General features: G+C 30.6%; 1 protein-coding gene across 3 annotated transcripts in view; it reads right to left on the bottom strand.

Annotated features, from left to right (window-relative positions):
* Nucleotides 1-1,760: 1,760 nt before the first annotated feature.
* LOC132714563 (VPS10 domain-containing receptor SorCS1-like) overlaps nucleotides 1,761-18,406 on the bottom strand; it is a 33,082-nt gene continuing 16,436 nt past the window's right edge. Inside the window, exons 8-25 of one of the 3 annotated variants that reach the window (XR_009623576.1) lie at nucleotides 17,352-17,513; nucleotides 16,989-17,162; nucleotides 15,319-15,413; nucleotides 14,396-14,503; nucleotides 13,858-13,981; nucleotides 12,948-13,087; nucleotides 12,020-12,136; nucleotides 11,327-11,492; nucleotides 10,925-11,111; nucleotides 10,157-10,305; nucleotides 9,651-9,789; nucleotides 8,824-8,936; nucleotides 7,805-7,921; nucleotides 7,104-7,206; nucleotides 6,561-6,744; nucleotides 5,649-5,794; nucleotides 3,209-4,978; nucleotides 1,761-3,161 (exon numbers count right to left, since the gene is read on the bottom strand). Coding sequence is in view for 1 of the 3 variants with exons in the window: in XM_060697452.1 (XP_060553435.1) it covers nucleotides 4,890-4,978; nucleotides 5,649-5,794; nucleotides 6,561-6,744; nucleotides 7,104-7,206; nucleotides 7,805-7,921; nucleotides 8,824-8,936; nucleotides 9,651-9,789; nucleotides 10,157-10,305; nucleotides 10,925-11,111; nucleotides 11,327-11,492; nucleotides 12,020-12,136; nucleotides 12,948-13,087; nucleotides 13,858-13,981; nucleotides 14,396-14,503; nucleotides 15,319-15,413; nucleotides 16,989-17,162; nucleotides 17,352-17,513 (2,313 nt within the window). In the remaining 2 variants the exon portion in view is untranslated. Of the gene's footprint in view, nucleotides 4,979-5,648; nucleotides 5,795-6,560; nucleotides 6,745-7,103; nucleotides 7,207-7,804; nucleotides 7,922-8,823; nucleotides 8,937-9,650; nucleotides 9,790-10,156; nucleotides 10,306-10,924; nucleotides 11,112-11,326; nucleotides 11,493-12,019; nucleotides 12,137-12,947; nucleotides 13,088-13,857; nucleotides 13,982-14,395; nucleotides 14,504-15,318; nucleotides 15,414-16,988; nucleotides 17,163-17,351; nucleotides 17,514-18,406 lie in introns of all 3 variants that reach the window. The other 2 variants (XR_009623577.1, XM_060697452.1) reach the window with 2 other exon arrangements.

An 18,406-nucleotide genomic window follows, 5' to 3' on the forward strand; every position in this document is an offset into this window, starting at 1 on the left:
TACAATAGACAGTAACTACAAGTTCAAAACAATACAGGCTGTAATAGACCTCTTTAACATTAATGTAATTATATATTGTTTAATCATGACCATGTATTAACATTAGAATAATTTGTTGATAGTTCCTAAAGTTTGAACCTTGAAGCTTATGTTGAATCACTCTAAAATCTTATTCTTTAAACAAAAACTGTTGTTTTATGAATTAATATTGTTGTGTCTCCTGTAAGTCTTGAACCCATGATCACAGACATATTTAATCACCATGTCTGCATTGCTCATTTGAAATTGCTGGAGTTACAATACTATTAATCTGGCACCTAGGCCAATTTATCATTAACTAAATATCTTATGATCAAATGGGAAGGATGTGCCAAATGATCTTGGTTTGCACAGGTTGTATGGGTACTGTAACTAGCAAACAGGCTAGTTAATATGGAGACATGTCAATGTATTTTCTATATATATACAAGTACACAAAAAATAAGCACTATAAATATTTAACAAACAGGCACAACCAGATTTTTTTGCATTGCAGTGCATATACAAATTCCACCTAGCATAATTATATATCATACACAAATTCTTCCCAGCATTATCATTTACAAATTCCACCTAGCATAATTATATATCATACACAAATTCTTCCCAGCATTATCATATACAAATTCCACCTAGCATAATTATATATCATATACAAATTCCACCCAGCATTATCATATACAAATTCCACCTAGCATAATTATATATCATATACAAATTCAACCTAGCATTATTATATAAATTCCTAGCATATATAAATCAATACTTAAAATATGTATTTTCACCTAGTACAATAATTCTCAAAGAGTATAAAGCTACATGTATATCTCATGAAATATTTTTATAAAATTAATCAACAGTAAAATTATATTGGTTCATAATCTATGGTTGACTCTCCAACAAGTTGTTACATAGAATACCTCTGTTATTTAACACACATGAATATTGTTTGTAAACAGAATAAAATGTTACAAAACAAAATAATATTGCTTGCTATTTAAAGTAGGGTTTCATCCATTAAGTATTCACTTTTAAGGCAATTTACTACCATATTTCTTTCATACAAGCATTATGGAAGTATTATTTTCTTTAAATTTCAAACAAAAAAATTTTGCAGCGGATATATAGCTTTATACACTTTAAAATAAAGCATCTAAAAAAGCTATGAAGAAACATATTCTGGACCTAATGACCCTGGTATATCCATCAACACACTTTAAAATTTCAATAACAAAATATCTTAACCTTTGGCATGTGTAATGGATTTACACCATAGAGCAGTTCATTTGATGTTTAGGATTTAAGTATCAAAATATCCTAAATTTTTAGGATTTAAGTATCAAAATATCCTAAATTTTTAGGATTTAAGTATCAAAATATCCTAAATTTTTAGGAGTTAAGTATCAAAATATCATAAACATTAAAGATTTAAGTATCAAATATCCTAAAATTTTAGGTTCTTAGTATCTTAACTACAAAAACTGGTCTATTAAAAGCTAATAACATTTGGATCTAGTAGGTTTTAAGGGTTATAAGATAGCAAGCATTGAATAATAATATCTGTCATATGTTGCGGTTCGGACCGGAATATCCGTCCCGAGGGGACCCGCCCATTGGGCGGTAACGAGGCTTGCCGAGTTACCGCCCATGGGCGGGTTCCCGAGGGACGGATATTCCGATCCGAACCGCAAACATATGAAAGATATAATTTTTTGCATATTCTGCCATATTATTTCATATTTAAAATGGTTTACCTCAATATGATAAATGTTCATGGAAATTAAAGTCATTTCATCCATAACTATTTTCTTACAATAGCGTATGAACTTACAACTTAAATAACAACGGCGAAATGACGTCATCCTAAGCACATATTTCCCTTCTAAACTGACGTCATTTTAACGCGGTTCATTCATAAATGGAGCTAAAATGACGTTGTTGTATGGCACGCGACTCATCTGGCACCCCCCATGCCAGATGAAATTTCCGGCATGGGTAAAACTCACGGAAACGCCAGTCTGCTATGCAAGAAATATTTATCTTGTTGTTAGTCATTTTATCAATTACACTAAACATTTGATTTCATGAGTTCAAAACTGTACTATTACAAATCATTTTATCACATTAAACCCTAACTCTGCTTAATTAATCTCCTAAATGGACTGTCCAACTTTCAATTTTGGAACTGTCTGTTATAAAATTGGAACTATTAGGATGTAAAAATATAGTTGGTCAGCCATCAGTATATAACCTGGTCTGTGTGTATGGACATGAAAGCTGACCTGGCTCTATACTATAGTTACAAACACTTATCTTTTTTGTTCTAGGACCTGAAATGACAGGATTTTTGGTAGAATTGTTTTTAATAAAACGTTAGAAAATGCAAATCAATAATGTCAAAGGTATTAAGAAATGCAAGTCATAGTAGGGCATCCATGACCGAGTTATAAAGACAATTTAAAGGATAATTTATTATTAAGACATTAGAATGTAGCAATTTCAAGACTTAATCAAAGTTTACAATAGTGACCTTATGTATGTAATGCAGACATATTAAGTAATACCTAATATTTTATGTACACATTTTACACTTATAGCACATTTATCAGTGTTGACATTCTATACAAGTTATATACAGGAATAAAAACATTTAGATCATTACAAATCCATCAAACATCATATATATAGAGTAATAAAGATTAAAGACATATTATCTCCCTTAATAAGTAAACCACCATACTTCTATCATTTATCTTTAATGTAATACAGCTTGATTTAACCATTTAACCTTCAATTTGAATCATCACAATTTCATCATTGATTTCGAAAATAGATCAGTAAATAACTCTTCATTATAATCATTTAAATGAAGAGATAAAAGATGAAATTATGGTGGTTTACCTCTTAAAGGTGATAATTTGTCTTTATAATGCAGCATCAAATAATGTCTCATGTATCTTCTGCAGACAGATAAATCATTATGATTAATCATCAATTTAACATCAATTAAATCATAAATTACCAACAATACACCATACTTCCATACTTCATGATGACGTTAACCTGTACCCTGTTAGAACATTAAGTCTTTGCCATCAGTATAGTGCCAGACCAGCCTGTACCTGTTGGCAGTCTGACGAGGCCAGTATAGAGCCAGACCAGCCGGTACCTGTGGGCAGTCTGACGAGGCACTATAATATCCCTAGTTCAATTTTTGTAATTTGATATAACAAATTTCATGCTGGGCAAATCTATTATACACATTATGTAGGTTATAGGTTAATTGACTACATTTACTTATATGCATTATCACTCATAAATATACATAAATAAATTACAATTCCATAAACATCACTACCATAAACATATATCTCTGGTAAATCAACATGATTTATAAATCATTAATATCTACACAATAAATCATTATTCCATTCATATCTCAGTTAACTCATTCTTACCTACAAACAATTTATACTAAATTATAATTTCATTTGAACAGTAATTCATCTAGAACAATTTTTGATGAACTCCCTTAATGCCCAAACATGTCATGGCTACTTATATAAAATTGCTGACAAACTAATTATTGAAATATTATCAATTAAAACTATACATGATATTTGTTTACACCAAATTGGTTCTCTCTATAAGCAATAAGAATTTGAATAGTTTTCAAAGCTCAAGTGAAAATATAAAAGAAAGTTACTCTTGGAGGTGAGATATAGCCCATGTTTATTAAACCAAAAAACAACAAATTTTCTTATTGTCTTACAGTAACATTCAATAGTGCTACCTCTAAGCTTATCAAACATTTCTAAGATTGGCACCAAATCAGGCAAATTTACATGTCATTAACCATATGCCATGAAAATTATAAATCACTAAGATTGTGAGATCTAACTTACACTAACTTAATATAACTAAATAAACAATGATTTCATAGTCATTTATTAATTCACTGTTGAAATGGTGTATATAGGAAGTACACATCATTTATAAATTGTAAAACTATAAATATGTAAGTTAAAAACACTCAACTCATCATTTACTTTATCATATAAAAACTTAACCCCCCAGACCCCTCTCCCTCGAAAAAAATAATAATAATATTGACTGACATTAAAGAGCTTTGGAATAGCATGATTCAAATATATACAGCATTTTAACTTTGTAAACATTTGTACAATTGTGAAGGTATATTTGCATGGATTTATGTTATATGTACATACATATGTATGTATGATTAATGCCACACAAATAAATCAGTTCAGTACATGTAAGAAAGAACAACTCCAATATGAATGCAGGAATTTTAAGATTTTAACGTAGAATAATGTGTAACAAATTTATCTTCTGAGGGAAAATAGCAATAAAAACAGACTGTGTTTCACCAGGAAAGAGCCAGGCTAGCTTTCACATTGATGCACTTTTTTATTAGACTCTAATGTTTACTGCGAAAATACAGTACTGTGATAACGAAACCCCTTTAACTAAAAATGGACAGTTTCAAAATCAAAGCACAGCATAATGGACTGCATAATTTCAGCTGTGTAAGGTATACAAATCAATAAGTTTGTGTTACTAAATTATCTATCATAACTCAGTAGACAAAAAATGTTTTGTTGTTTTATACATTATTGCACAAATATTTACACATGACCCACAATGGAATAAAACATTGTTACACGGATTTGTTCAAACTCCACTTACAAATATATCAGAGGCTTGCTAAAACTACTAAGCAATAAATCTGACATTTGTTCTAAAAACAGATGAATTTTTTCAAGTTTTGTTCAAACACCACATAAAGATATATACATATATACACTGTTCCTACTCTTGAGCAGTCGTCAACAATTTACGAGTCCAATACGATCTGGAGATCTGTTATTTCGTCCGGAGCGTGGCTCATTCAAAATCATCAATGTTGGTTGGTTATCTAAAATCAAAATTATAATATTATATGTTTTTATAATTATTATCCTGATGTAAACATGATGATCATTCTGACAAAATATGTAAACTTTATATTCAGTAAGACAATATTTGTTATAATTATCATTTGGAAAAAAACTTTTTTCTCAGTATGGTAGTAACTGAAGTAATAAAATATCTATGAATTTAAAGCTACAGTTTCACTTACGCACATCACATTCTAGACATATCTTCTTATTCTATACCTATATCATCTAGCCAATCACCAGTCTATTGATTATCACATGTGGAGCGGTGGCCTAGTGGTTAAGGTGTCTGTCTCTCAACCATCAATCATGGGTTTGAGCCCTAATCGGGTCACAACTATGTTCTTCATATGACACCAGTACTGGTTGGTTCCAGCAAGTGGACTCAAAAGTAATTAATATAAGTTGCAAGAACTTGTTTCGCAATCGAGGTTAAATATAAATATGTTTAAACCATCATCACATGACCATACAAGTATATCCCAGTATTTCAATAGAATAAAACTACAGTAGATGCCTGACATTATGCTGCCAGAGGAGCAAGTGATATTTTCGTCACCCAATGAATCTAGGAAACTGCGATATGATCTTTACTGTGCTGGTGTGACATCAAATCCAACAAAAACAATAATGTATTCAAGAACAAACCTGGAAAATCTGAGTCAGGTATGATAGTATCCTCGGGATCATCTAGCCCCAAAATATCTTCCTCTCCGCATGAACATGTTGAATCATGGTGAATACGTGATCTATGCTTCACTATAGGATAATACTTCTTGTGCGACTTTAACTTCCTGAAATCAATCATTATTATATAATTGGTGGTGATAAAACAAAACTTTAAGAAATACAAAAACAAACAGTATGACTATTCTCAGTGCTTGATAGTAAAACATGAGCATAGATAATGTAAAAATTAACAAAAAAGATTTAATTAAAAAAAATACAGGGCAGTTATAAGTTTTGGATATTTATCATAAACTTTTCTATGTTTACAATTGTTCATTTTTCAATATTTATGCCAAGATTTTTAGGCCTTTGACATTTGGCCTTTAGGGAGATATTGGTTGTTGAAAGGGGCAGGTGTTTTGTATCTTTAATTTTGAGTTTCAATAATTTAATAAGTAATAAATATCAAAACTATCTCTTCACAATTTTAGGATAACACATTCATAATAAAGTTAGCAGAGTTCATTAAAGTAAACATCATAATGTGTTTGTTTAATTTTATGTCAATTTAACACATTTTTGGTCATATTTCAGCTGATGGTCCACCTATTACCAACTTTTCCTGGATAACTAACTACATGTAGTAATTACCAATTTCTCTTCAACTGCCTGATTACTAATTCAACATAATTTCTTAATTTTGTCTCAACCTATGATCTTCCTAATGAGCTTGTTGATGGATTACCATAAAACATGACTTAATGCTATGTCTGTATAGCAAAGAAAAATATGCACCGCCATGTTGTATCTTTTTTACTGAATTACAAACACTGCCATGTTATAATATATCATTCAGTCATATACATAGTAGATATTTAAGAATAAACTTACTTTCTATAATAAAATATAATAGCCACAGCAAGGCCTATAACTGCAAGAAGAACTGGTACTGATATATAAACAGCCACTAGACTATGTTTCTCTTCCACCGTTGTCATGTTTACATGGACTGGTACAACTACAGTGACAGTTACTGGGGGAGGTGGCACCGTGGAGGATTCTGCCCCAGTCCGTACTGTTAGACAAGATAAAAATATGTGTTTACATATTACTAGTTATAACTACACAATCATGTATCTAAAACTATTATTCATCATTGGGTTTATGAATTCTTACAATACTTCATTTTTGTAATGTTGAGTTCCATAGCATATTTCTAACATTTATATTTTATATATTAGGCTGCTACAAATCTAAGTATTATTTTCTCTTGAATCACAGACAGCTGTTATAATACATTATAAAGACTTCCGGTATATGGCTTTATATAAATGTATTTTACATTACAAATATACACTGACACCTAATAGACTTATATGTACATGTTATCAATATATGCTTTCTTTACATAAGAAATAACATTAAGCAACTTACAGTCAAGAACTCCAGCGTCAGTAATTATAACAATATCATCACTTGTAAACAATGGGAATGCCAGGTATTGTTGTTTAGCTTGGTCAATCAACATCTCAACAACCTGTTTATATCAAATCATATATAAATGTGACATCAACAAAACTATATGTGAGGTAAATATGTGCACCTACTTAATTCCTTTTATGACTATATATGATACAAATACATGCTCATCCCTTTTCTAAGTTTTTTATACATAAACTATGCAATTGTATTTGGAGGAAATGGCAATTTTTGTACATAGAAGGAAACTAAAGCCAGCATTTTAGCAGGACCCTAAAGTTCATGTTTGACAGAATAACTTTAAATAAGATTTGAAATGACTTTTTTTTTATAGGTATTGAAGGTGATATAAAAAAAACATAGATTTTTGTGTTCATAACTATATACAATTAAATTACAAGAAAAGGTCTAGTTTTATCACAGAACAGTTATAATAACAGAATAATAATCAGTGCTCCCACTCTACACAACAACTGCTTTATGGAATCTATCCTTTGGCTCACTGGTATAGAGCATTGTATATTGCTGCAGCTAAGACAGTGGTCATAAGTTTAGCAATGCTTGATTTTTTGCATCTTTGTTTTACAAGTTTAAAATGTTTGTCTATGTTTAGTAAATATAATTCACATGCCAAATGGTATAAATGATGTGCATACCTGGTAGGTCTCTGTTTCATTGACATCCCTGTTTGGTGGAAGTACTGTTAAATCTCCAACAACTGGTTGGGTCGGTGGCACTGACATGATTATGCGTGATCTTCTAATATTCAAAATCTAAATAAAGACATAGGAAGAAAACTTAAAAAAAAAACAAGAATTTTTCTTTAAAATTTTACCCCCCTTTACATAAGAGTCAAATCAATAAAGAAGTATTGAAAAACTGCTGATGGTTGTTTTATTACCAACCATCCATTCTAATACATTATTAGAAACCTGACTTTAATATAAACAATTCAGTGAAAGTATTATAGGTGAGAACATTATAAATCTGAACATTCACTCATAAAAAAAAAAAATATATATATCATGTAAAAAATATGTCAAAAAGTTTACCATGGTTTCAGATAAATGATTTGTCACATTTATGTCCATGACTTAACAAATAAGAAATATTGTTAAGTAGATCTACAAGTAGTTGTGTACCAAATGTTTTTTTTTCAATTTATACTAACTGACTTCACTTAAAGATTTTTGCATCAAATTTTCTAATACAATTAAAATTTGTTTTCTCAATCTCATTTAAAATATGCCTCTTTTTTTAAAGAAAAACTTATGTGATTTATACACAGTTAAGAGATACACAAACATTTGAATGTCTTCATCTCATTTTTCTGACAGCCCATTTAATTCAGAAACCTTTTACATCAAAAGTTCATAACAACAAAAAAACAACAACATCTTGTTGTCTTAATTGTTTAGCTCTAATTAAGGACAGGCATATTTGTACCTCTGACAAACTCATTATTCAAGCAGACATAAAATAGGGGGGAAAAACTTGAAATAATTTATTTTAATTATGTTAATCCTTTTTGTACACTTTATAGTCACTCACCTTTCTGCAGTTTGGTTTGAGCAGAGTTAATGATTTAAATTTGCAGGTATGACGGACAAGTAAGTTAAAAACTTATTGTTATAAAATATTCAAAGTAAGTAAATGTTTACAATGATATATTCACCTGTGCTAGATTATGACATAGTATTTCAGCCAGTGCTTGTCTCACATTCAGGCTGCTACTGTTATAATCATTTATCTCCTCCGAAAAATGTATACGGACAGTTGTCATGGCATCTGTAAATAAAACAAATTCCTCCTATCAACATTGTACATGCCTTCTCCAGGTGTGAGTATATTTATGATATAACTACTAATTAAATCTGCCTGTGCAAACAGTAACTACAGCAAACATATAAAGTTGAACACTGAGAGAGTTACATATTTCAAGTTAATGAAAGTTGTAAAAATGATATTTAGGACATCTGAAACACAATATAGGCCCCAAGTAAGAAAATAGCGTGTAAAGCTATCAGGGGAACTACAGAAGATAGAAGTTTAAAGCTGCATGCCTCCAGATGACCCAAAATATTTCAAGAAAATTAAACTTGGAAAATCATACTAAAACTTTGAGAAAAGTAAACAAATTAAAGATTCAAGTGATAATTTATTTATTGTATGTGCAATTAATGACTGTATTTTGTAGTATTTATCACTACATTGTATATTTCTACTGCGTTACTAACACAGTAGGGGCTATTTATGCATATTTTGACCTCTTTTTGGTAATTTACGTGGATTTTAAGTGCCAATTGTAATATGTCAAGTACATTCTTTGTTTATTTCACAATATTTTACCTTTAAATACATTTTCAAAATTTTCATGAAAATTAGGATGAATCTGGAGGTGTGCTGCTTTAAGAGAGGATCAGATGATATTATTATACCATTAATACATTATATCATAATTAAGCCTATCAGATATAATGAAAATAGAAAAAAAAAACTAACCATAAACTTCTACAGACTGTGTATAGAATACAGAACTGACAGAATTAAATACATTAAGTGTGAGTTTATACTCTCCAGGTTCATGAAATTCTTGTTGTATAACATTCTGCCAGGTAAGTTGTCTAATAGCACCAGTTATCTACAACATACAACATATATATATATAAAACAAACACTGTCACAGTTTGTCTAACCATCTTTTTTGGTACTTTGACTATTTCATTACCAAAATTAAGGTAATTACCTAAAAAAATAAATTGTTTGTTTTATCATATTTTAAGTCATGATGACACTGTAAAGGTCACTTGATAGTTAGATTTAAAAGTCCACAGTAACATTGCAAATCAGTTTTGATTTTTATTATAAGAATTTCAGCCTAACAGACATCAACAAGATAAAGCAAATGACAATGACCAGAAATTCTTATTCATATCCAACTTACAATATATTTCAAATTATTTCAATAACAAACTCAGTAATCTCTTGATGACTTGAAATATACATACTTTGTTTTCAAAATGCCAGGCAAAATGGAGGGGCTGTTCATTTCCAAGTTTTGTGATATTATCTGAGCCAAGGACGGTAACATTAAAATAACTTGGCATGTCAGTCCTAGCTCCCCATGGTATCTCAACCAACACTCCTTTCAATCCCTCTACAAGAAAGATTAGAAGATAATTACATTTTAAGTAAATTTGATTGTTTATGATGTGAGGCAGACACTGTCAAGGTCAAACAGACTGTCAAGGTTATACAAACACTTTAAAAGCCATATAGCAACTTAAAGCTTTTATTGGTAAAAAAGGACCATACATACTTCTTAAATCAGTCTAGCAAACCTTTCTCTGTTTTAATAATACTTACAAAACCTTATGCTATATAAATATACATGTACAGTGAATGTAAAATAAGAAAGTTGTACTGATTTAATGAACTCTGCAATGAAAGATTTTTATTAATATTTTCTTATCATTCATACATGTATGTAGCTGTTTACAACCACTGAACCACTGAAAATTCCCTTTGTTTAATTGTGGAATTATTTTAAGTGAAAAAAGGCGTATTATTATGTTAAAATCTATAAAAGAGGTATGTACTCTTGCCTGAGAAAATATTTTTGCTTCGAGTACCTCAAAAATTTCATTGAAAAAGTGGGGTGAATATTTGACTAGAAGATGCCTGGGTGCACACTAACTCTAAAATATTTCAATTAAGTTTCTTTAAAGTAGATGGTTCAAGTTAAAATATTCTATAACTTTACTAAATCTGCTTACCTTCAACATGTATTGTTAGAGCAGCTTGTGCTTTTCCCTTACTATTTATAGCAAGTACAGTGATATTATAAGTTCCTACTGTGCTGAACGAGGTTGTTATGGAGGCAGCTTTCTGTAGACCTTTTATTGTCACATGTGAACTTCCATTACCAAAACTCCATGTGTAGACTGTCTCTTCCACGGAACCCTAAAATTTGACAATCAAAAGTAAGCTATAAGTCTTTACAATACAGTCATCTTTTTTCACCTAGGTCAATATTACCCAAGAAAAAATATTTAATCTAAAACATACATGTACGATTTGAAGTAGTCTAATCACAGGGCATTTCCCAAACACACAAATTTCTACATTCTCACACTTTCTGACATTTAACATGATTAATCTTGAACTAATTTACTGACCGACTCTTGTGTTAGTGTGAAGGTGACATTAACTCCCCTCTGTATACACATCTTCTCACTGTAAATACTGAGACCCTTCGGGGCCAACAGGGGGCATGTTGTCTCTACTGGTAGATATTTCATTTCATGTCCTCCAGTACATTTACTAGCTGCAACCTTTCTGTACCTGTGATTAGTCAGATTTACAACAAATAAAACTAACTGTTAAAAAATAATTTACTGACTAAAATTTCAATACAATTAATATTGAAGGATTTTAGAAAGTTTTCATATCAATATGAATACAAGATAAAGAATCTGTACTGATCCATATTTCTGAACTGCTACAGTTTTATATTTCTTAAAAACTTGCACATGTTTGTTGCTGGTGTAATTACTACCTGTTGTTTCTAAAAGTTTAAATCTAATTTATACATCAAGTACTGTAATTATGTAATACATGTAATATAAATCATTAGTTTTGAATATGTTTGCACCAACTGCCTCAATACTTACATGTTACACAAGGCTTTAATATACCTTGTCATTTTGTCTCAGATTATTTTAGTCCTTCATACAGAAGTATGAAAAACCAGTACTTAGCAAAAAGAGAACTTTCTTGATCTAAAAAAATGCTCATAACTTTCCTAGTATTATAGTCTGGGATTCATAGGTTATACTGAATAAATACTGCTTGAAAAGATCATAAATTACCCTTTAGTTTGATTATAGTTCCCATTAGCACAAAGAGCTGAAGGAAAATTATCTTCACTAAACCAGTCAGATTTTATACATGTTGTATCATCTCTACCAAGTTTATAACCAAAGTCACTGAAATCAAAATGACATACATTAACAAAACTGTCAACATGTACTTACTGCATACATTAACAAAACTGTCAACATGTACTTACTGCATACATTAACAAAACTGTCAACATGTACTTACTGCATACCTTAACAAAACTGTCAATATGTACTTACTGCATACACTAACAAAACTGTCAACATATACTTACTGCATACATTAATAAGACTGTCAATATGTACTTACTGCATACATTAACAATACTGTCAACATGTACTTACTGCATACATTAACAAAACTGTCAACATGTACTTACTGCATACATTAACAAAACTGTCAATATGTACTTACTGCATACATTAACAAAACTGTCAACATGTACTTACTGCATACATTAACAAAACTGTCAACATGTACTTACTGCAAACACTAACAAAACTGTCAATATGTACTTACTGCATACATTAACAAAACTGTCAACATGTACTTACTGCATACATTAACAAGACTGTCAATATGTACTTACTGCATACATTAACAAAACTGTCAACATGTACTTACTGCATACATTAACAAAACTGTCAATATGTACTTACTGCATACATTAACAAGACTGTCAACATGTACTTACTGCATACATTAAGTTTGTTAAATGGATGATAAAATTATAGAAGTTTCACAAAAGAAATTTTAAATAAATTCTGTTTATTTTTAATGTTTTGGGTATTTCCAAGAAACAATTGGATTTAAAATTAAATTGATATTATATTAAATACAACACATTAATATAGGATATTATCAAATTTACTGTAGATGTAACATAAGATATGATACCATTCAAAATCTTCTCTACCACAAGAACAGATCTGTGTAGTCTTTGGTCGCAAATAATCCGCCCCATAATAACATTCTGACAACTGTTTTCTTCGCTCATATACAAGATTTTCTCCCATAATGCATTTCACCTTATTTTCCTACAATTTAGACTTCATGTTATCACAAACGATCATCAAAAAATTCACTGCAAAAGAATAGTCAAGGAATCTTGATCCATTTACAAAGAAAAACTCTTGATTTGATTGAAGCTTTTATATGCAAATACATGTATTACTAACTCAAAATCAATGAATATTTATTTCAGAAGTAATTTTTTTTAAAATTCATTAAGAGTGGAAAGATTCATCATGGTAATAATTCCTTATTCTTTTTCATTAGTCACATGGACAGATACTCCCCTGATGTTTCTTTCACAATGTTAGAAGTTTACAATAAAGATAATATGTTCAAATCATTAAGCCTAAATGAGCTTGACTCAATCTTCCTGCCAGCCTATCCAACAATACTAGTCAATAGAATGTACCTGTTTATCTAATATTTAATGCTATGAGAAACTGAAAGTAGGTGTGACTTAATAATGGAAAGAAGGGCAAATTCATAACACTTAAGCAACGCTGCATAGAACAACTATGTAGCAAAAAAAATCTGTAGAAACCATGAATAATAATAATTTTTTTTCTTGGGTTTTACATTGCGCCAATAGCTCTCAAATGAAAGAATCAAATGACACTTGCATGGCTCTAACCTACAATGGTGGTAGGCAAGTGGTTTAAAGTCAATGATCATAACGACTCGGCCATGGACGCCTCAAATGTCACAGAGTATTTTGGACATCACTTAAATCTGCATCACATTTACATATTTTCCCATCAATTTTCCTGAATTTGTCAATGTACTTATTATTTACCACAAGATCTGCTGCAGGTTGCCATTGTTCAAAATCACCATGGTTACATTGGCGGTGTAACACAGACTCAAAGTCCATCTTCACCATGACCCAACCATCACTAGAGTTCATATGTCCAAATACACTGCAAACAAATATGACAGCTACATGTACATAATGTCATAGTTTTAACTAAAGGGAAGGAGCAGAAAATTATTATTAGCCAAAGAAAAATGTACTTCAAAAAAGTTTTTGTTAAAATTGACGCTCAATTTTGTGTGTGTAATAAAATACTGTCAAGCATGTTTACATTTTGTAATGTTTTTGAAATATTTATATCATAATGTTTGTTATGTGAAAACCATCCAATCTTTTCCATAGTATTTTTCCATAATAGATAGTTGGGGTACTGAAGACATACCGGTAATAAAATTAAGGGGTAAAATAATCCAATGTCCATACAGTTGAAGCCTACATTATTTGTTCATTATCAAACAAATTGAGCAGGTTAAAGGGTTATATGTCAGTTATAAGAATGTGTGACAGACTAATGTTTTACCTTGATATTAAAGTTCTTATACCAGGCTCGTTTACTACACCATCCACATTCATCTCGGAGCTTGTTATGTTGTGTGTGACCCATGTAGCACCTTCTGTGCATGAAAAACTATAAACAAAAACAAAAGCAAAAGACTTAACAGAGATTTTAAATCTAAATGAATACCAAAGGCACGGTAATGATATATTGGCACCACATTGACATTCAATGCATATTTTTCATAGTCAAATCTAAGTTATACGATATTATATTTCGTTTATGCATCAGTATAATACCAGTCTAGCCTAATATATCCAGAATCATGCAGTCTAACAAGGCTCTACTCTGATGGCTGATACATTCAAAATTTTCTACCATCAATGGAAAGTTCTAAATTCAAAGCTTTAGCATTTCAGTCTCAAAATCTCTCGTAAGAAAAGTTTGGCTAGACTGCATATTCTAGATACATTACAAAATTAAAATCACCTTTTATAATGGTTCAATTTGAAAAGTCTAATATATGTACCAGTCTCGCTGACTATTTAATACTGAACTTTAACAAGGTAACAGTAAGGTTAATCATAATAACAATTTCAATTTATTACAGGAAATAAATAGATCAAAGAGTTATACACACCATTATAAATGTAACAATGATTATTTGAATCTCATTCATTGAGCTGTTAAAATACTTATCAAGCACTGTAGCAGTTGTCACAATTAATTGTAAGTCAACGAAAGAAATAAAGAATCTAAACCTATGACTGTAGGTATAAAGCAATAATGACCTGTCCGATATCTGTTAAATATTTGTTTGTATGCAGATAATTTCATTTTTTTTTGGTTAAAACTGTTTCAAGATATGACATAAAGAATATGAAAACAATATAATTGCATTGTTGTTGAAATGTACACAGTATAATTGACACCGTGTTAATACTTACTGTACTTGGTTTGTAGGTAAACCATGGGCTGCTATAGCTGATATTGCACTTCCCTGATCCATAATGTTAAGAAAATGATTTCCTTTAAATGGTGCCTGTAAACAAACAATGAAAACAAAAATGATACAATGCACTCTAACTAGAAAGTGTTAATCTAATGACATTGCTAAAAAAAAACCCAAAACAACAGTTATATAACATATCAGTGTCATAAAAGTTAAAAAACTAGCATATAATTAATCATTTATAATTGACAAGAACAAATGCAAATGATCTGTTGTGTAAATGCAGAAATTACTGGCATATGAAAAATAAAATATTGCAACTGTTTTATCTATTTTTTTTCAATTAAGCTTGATTATGTAAACAATCTTAAAGATGGAATACTGTAAAATATCAGAAAACTATTTCAACATACAGTTACTTCTATTAACAGAGACAGTACCATGATTCAACACAAACTGTATTAATATTGAACATAGACAGTATTATGATATACCAGTCATATACTGTGATTTAACATAGTAATTACACAGTAACCATGGTTTAAGAACTGAGATTTAACACAAACAGTACCATGATTCAGCACAGTAAGTGTGTTTGAACATACAAATCATACAGTGATTTAAAACAGTACCATGATATAACAAGTAAGTACTCTGATTTAACATTAGCAGTACAGTGATTTAACATAGTAAGTACTGTGATTTAACATAAGCAGTACAGTGATTTAACATAGTAAGTACTGTGTTTTAACACAGACAGTACCATGATTTAACACAGACAGTATCATGATTTAACACACACAGTATCATGATTTAACACAGACAGTATCATGATTTAACACAGATAGTACCATGATTTAACACAGACAGTACCATGATTTAACACAGACAGTACCATGATTTAACACAGACAGTACCATGATTTAACACAGACAGTACCATGATTTAACACAGACAGTATCATGATTTAACACACACAGAACCATGATTTAACACAGACAGTACCATAATTTAACACAGACAGTACCATGATTTAACACAGACAGTACCATGATTTAACACAGACAGTACCATGAATTAACACACACAGAACCATGATTTAACACAGATAGTACCATGATTTAACACAGATAGTACCATGATTTAACACAGACAGTGCCATGATTTAACACAGACAGTACCATGATTTAACACAGACACTACCATGATTTTACACAGACAGTACCATAATTTAACACAGACAGTACCATGATTTAACACAGACAGTACTATGATTTAACACAGACAGTACCATGATTTAACACAGACAGTACCATGATTTAACACAGACAGTACCATGATTTAACACAGACATTATCATGATTTAACACAGACAGTACCATGATTTAACACAGACAGTATCATGATTTAACACAGACAGTACCATGATTTAACACAGACAGTACCATGATTTAACACAGACAGTACCATGATTTAACACAGACAGTACCATGATTTAACACAGACAGTATCATGATTTAACACAGACAGTATCATGATTTAACACAGACAGTACCATGATTTAACACAGACAGTATCATGATTTAACACAGACAATATCATGATTTAACATAGACAGTACCATGATTTAACACAGACAGTACCATGATTTAACTGGCTACATACTGCTTTCCATGTGAGTCCTGCGTCACGACTAATGAACACCTGCGCGTCAATATCTAGGAACTCTCCAACACTTCCATGAGCGAGGATTAATCCTGGGGCTTCCTTTGTGCTAACTGCCAGCGGGATCCGGAAAAACAGGTTTGTGTTTCCTATATGAAGATGTAAGTTACATTTCTGAAACAAATTCAAAAGCAAAACTTCTGTCTTTTTAATCGCTCTAGAGAAAGATAAAACTCTTCTTTATAACATCTGATGACTAATTAATTAAAGAACATATAGAATTTGTACAACTTTACTTTAGTTACTTGAATGATTTCAGTATCAAAGCTCAATAAGATGGAATTCTTTAAAAAAGAGGTTCACCTCTGGATCAAAGCAGTTTCGTTTTGATTCCTCAGGAACATTTATCAGTTTCCAAGTCCCACCTTTATTGAATGTTACATACGTCCGTTGTGAAAACACGCCCCCATCAACACGAGATGTTTCAAACTTGTTGATAATATAAATTCCATTTAACCCTTTCACCTGAAATTTTAGAATATAAAATAATTTAAAAAAGAAAAAGTGATATGAGAGAGAAATGGTACAAACATACACTGAAAGGTCCAGACAGTAATCATAATACTGTCTATGTTATATATTAATATTGATTCATGCTAATTTCCTGACAATTCTAAAAGTGGATTTTAAAGTAAAATATTTTTCAAATATCGTCAAGTGAACAAACAAAGTAAGTGACACATTGCAAACAGCTGTAACAATCCACATTAATTCCCCCATAAGAGGTCAAAATATGCAAAAAGAGCCCTTACTGTGTAAGTCACACAGTAGAAATATGGGGATAAGTCATTGTGTAAATACTGCAAAATCAGTTATTAATCGCACATATGTCAATTATAACTTGAACCTATAATCTTTTTACTTTTCTTAAAATCTTAATATGTTTTTTCTCATGTTTTTTTTTCTTGAAATATCTTTGCTCATCTGGAGTCATGCAGCTTTAAGTGGTCAAATACACATGTAATAATAACCTACTTTTGACTATTGTTATTAAGATTGATCAATGCATAATAGAGATTTGCAGGACTTAACAGCATAACCATTGACTTTTTACCTCAATCTTTTCACCTACAGTCAAAATATTAATACATATTTAGCTTACTCCATAAATACTATTCTTAAATAGAATAAGTATAAAGTGTTTAATGTTAACACTTAAAATGCTCAAGGTAATAATAATTATCCTGTGCCATGACCAAACTGCGAAACTACACAATATCATTCTGATCAAAATTCTACACTGTTGGTGCTAAATTCTAGCATTTAGATATTGAAATCCCTCATATCCATAATGAGCCATTCCAAGTTCAAAGCAGGGCAAGTCAATTATACAAATTAAGCAGATAAAGTTTAATCAT

Source organism: Ruditapes philippinarum, unplaced genomic scaffold (assembly GCF_026571515.1).
Source record: "Ruditapes philippinarum isolate M1 unplaced genomic scaffold, ASM2657151v2 ctg18_1_1_1_1, whole genome shotgun sequence".
Taxonomy (NCBI): domain Eukaryota; kingdom Metazoa; phylum Mollusca; class Bivalvia; order Venerida; family Veneridae; genus Ruditapes; species Ruditapes philippinarum.